The sequence below is a fragment of the Octopus bimaculoides genome, chromosome 28, assembly GCF_001194135.2.
Source record: "Octopus bimaculoides isolate UCB-OBI-ISO-001 chromosome 28, ASM119413v2, whole genome shotgun sequence".
NCBI classification, from domain to species: domain Eukaryota; kingdom Metazoa; phylum Mollusca; class Cephalopoda; order Octopoda; family Octopodidae; genus Octopus; species Octopus bimaculoides.
This window is the reverse complement of record NC_069008.1, coordinates 1411537-1414756: the sequence shown is the minus strand read 5'-3', so window position 1 is coordinate 1414756 and position 3220 is coordinate 1411537. Positions and strand designations below refer to the sequence as shown.

General features: G+C 39.4%; 1 protein-coding gene across 1 annotated transcript in view; it reads right to left on the bottom strand.

The window, feature by feature from the left end:
• The window catches only part of LOC106870588 (uncharacterized), a 27409-nt gene that overhangs the window by 17928 nt on the left and 6261 nt on the right, over positions 1 to 3220 (bottom strand). The window contains exons 4-5 of the mRNA XM_014916718.2: positions 1860 to 2423; positions 574 to 905 (exon numbers count right to left, since the gene is read on the bottom strand). Coding sequence (XP_014772204.2) covers positions 574 to 905; positions 1860 to 2423 — 896 coding nt within the window. The remainder of the gene's footprint in view (positions 1 to 573; positions 906 to 1859; positions 2424 to 3220) is intronic.

Genomic DNA, 3220 nt, shown 5'->3' with positions numbered 1-3220 from the left:
AGAGAAACATTGTCATCTGCTGGTATTGATACATCAATTAGAAAGCATTTTTTTTCTTCATGATCTTTAACAACTATATCTGGCCTATTGGCCTTAATTTCTCTATCTGTGTGTATTGGCATATCCCAGAGTATGGTTGCTTTCTCATGTTCTGTGACCTTTTCTGGCGTGTGTTTATACCATCTTTTTTCTGTTGTTATTCCATAGTGTTGGCATAGCTTCCAGTTTATATAGGTTTATTATTATTATTATTATTATTATTATTATTATTATTATTATTTTTGTTGTTGTTGTTGTTGTTGTTATTGTTATTGTTATTATTATTATTATTATTATTATTATTATTAATATAACATAAGGTGGTAAGCTGGCAGAATCATTAGCACACTGGGCAAAATGCTTTGTGGCATTTCTTCTGTCCTTACATTCTGAGTTCAAATTCCACCAGGGTTGACTTTGCCTTTCATCCTTTCAGGGTCAATAAATTAAGTACCAGTGAAACACTGGGGGGTCAATTGACTGAAACAAGTGAAAAGAAAAAAGATAATAATAAAAACATTTGGAAAAGTTTACCTTGGACTCAGGCTTCCAACGATTTCTATATTCTTAAATGAAGGCATTTCAATTTTGCCCATTGCTTCCAACTTCACAGAACTTGTCGCAGCAAAGCTGAGATTTAACGGGAGCCCAACGCATGTGGGCACGATCATCTTCATGTCAAGAAGCATGGCACTTTTACTGAACGAGGTCTTGCCTTCTTTGACAAACTGTTGCATCAGTTTATTGATGTTAATGTCTTTGAGCCAGGAAGTCGATGGAGCGTCGTTCATTCGCCAATAGCCAAGTTCATTTCCAAAGAGCCTGAAGTATGCTGACCCTTGAAGCTTGTCGATCTTTGGTTTATACTGCATGGCGTGAATTGGTGGTGGTGGTGGTGCAGAAAAAAGAGAAACAAGAATAATACAGAAATCACATGAAAACAATATTTCTAAGTTAAGGGTTAGTTTCATGCATACAGGTACTTTAAATTGGAACAGACCCCTATTTCTGTGACACATAATGTGGCTGAGAGAATGGGTCACCTGTCCTTCACTCCTTCCCTGAATGGGTCACCTGAATGGGTCACCTGTCCATCACAGAGTTACCCCCCCCACCTCACATACACACATGCGCATATATATATATATATATTCTTTTATTGCTTTACTTGTTTCAGTCATTTGACTGTGGCCATGCTGGAGCACCTTGAACTTATTCTTTTTCAGGCCTAGTATTTATTCTCTCGGTCTCTTTTTCTTGAACCACTAAGTTACAGGGATGTACACACACAGACACAAAGACACACACATAGGTATATACATACACACATATGCATATATCTATATGTGTATATATATATATATATATATATATATACATGACAGGCTTCTTTCAGTTTCCATGTACCAAACTCACTTACAAGGCTTTAGTTGACCCAAGGCTATAGTAACAGAAACTTGCCCGTGATTGGGGAAGATCTCGAGAAGCTTGACATCACCTTGGAGGAAGTGATGATGGGGACACTGGTTGACCTGATTGTCTCTATGCATGATAATGTCTCTGGGACCACAAACTTGGAATGAACCCAGCTACATCAAGCAAGAGTGTGACGCAAGCAAGCAAAGAAGCAAGGAAGCAATTTGGTAGAAAAGAATGGGGCAATCAAGAAAGAGTTGAAAGCACATTGTGATCAGCGATGTATAACAACATCTGACAACAGCAACAGCAGACGACCACAACAGGAACAATAACAATAGAAACAACAACAAACTCAATAACAACAACAGCAACAACAACGACAATAACATTCTCCACATTACCTTGTCATCAATTCCAGGAATTGGAAACCTAGAATTTGAGTCTGAACCAGATTTGCTCTTCAGGTGTCCACTTGGTCCGAAATAGGATTCAAGGAAGTACTCCAACCCTTCGATACGTCCCCCGAGCTCCAGGAGGTTGACAGCCTGTCCAAAAATATCTAGGGTCAAATTCACGTTGCCGGAACGTGGCACAAATGACTTGGACGAGAAAATGACATTGGAATCGACCTTAGCTCCGGCGCCAATGCTATCAAAGAACATAGAACCTTCATAGTTGCGGGAGTACTTTCGGACATCCATGTCACTTCCGGAGGAGTCTGTGCCCAGATCATGGTCTTCGAGGATCGTACGGATGTTTTGGAAGTGGGGGTCGGATGTTGTCTTCAGGTTTTTCAGGTGAGACAGAATGAAAGACTTTACTTGGTTGGACTTATCCGAGAGCAGGGACTTGTGGATTTTGGTGAGCAGTCTCTCTGTCGGACATTTCATGAGTGCTAGATACGCATTGATGCGAATCTCTGAGTCTTCCGAGACATCGTCGAACAAATATTCCAAGTCTGTTCTCTGAGGGAAGAGAAAGAGAATAAAAACTTTGATAGAAATATCAGTCAAATCTTGTAGTGGGAGGAAACAAAAACCAGTCAAATAAATATTTTATCTGTATTGCTATATCTGTCTGTCTGTCTGCCTATCTGTCTCTTTATCTAACTGTCTATCTACCTATCTATCTATCTGCTTATCTGTCTATCTATCCGTCTGCCTATCTATCAATCTGTATGTCTGTCTGTTTGTTTATCTATCTATCTATCTTTCTATTTACATATCTATTTATCTATCTATCTGTCTGTCTGTCTGTCTCTCTGTCTTTCTATTTATCTATCTATTTATCGATCGATCTATCTATCTACCTGTCTATCTACTTGTCTATCTGTCTGTCTACTTGTCTATCTGTCTGTCTATCTATCTATCTATCTATCTATCTATCTGTCTATCCATCTATCTATCTATCTATCTATCTATCTATCTATCTGTAGAAATGGGTTGTGATGTCACTGGTGCCACTGGTGACATGGAGGGAAGAGGCTGGTCTGCAAGGGCAACTGCTGGTCTTCCATAAACAACCTTGTCCAGATTTGGGCTTCTGTTATTCATAGTTATTCATGACTAAAGAAGGTCTTCTGTCTTATATATATATATGTATATATATCATTTTATTTATGCACCCTTTTAAAGCCTAGCCAGGCTCATGGGCCCGGTTTCCCAGTTTCTATGGTGTATGTGCCCCCCCCCCAGCTGGACGAGACGCCAGTCCATCGCAGCATTACTCTAGAAACAAGAAGAAAGAGTGAGAGAAGGTTGGG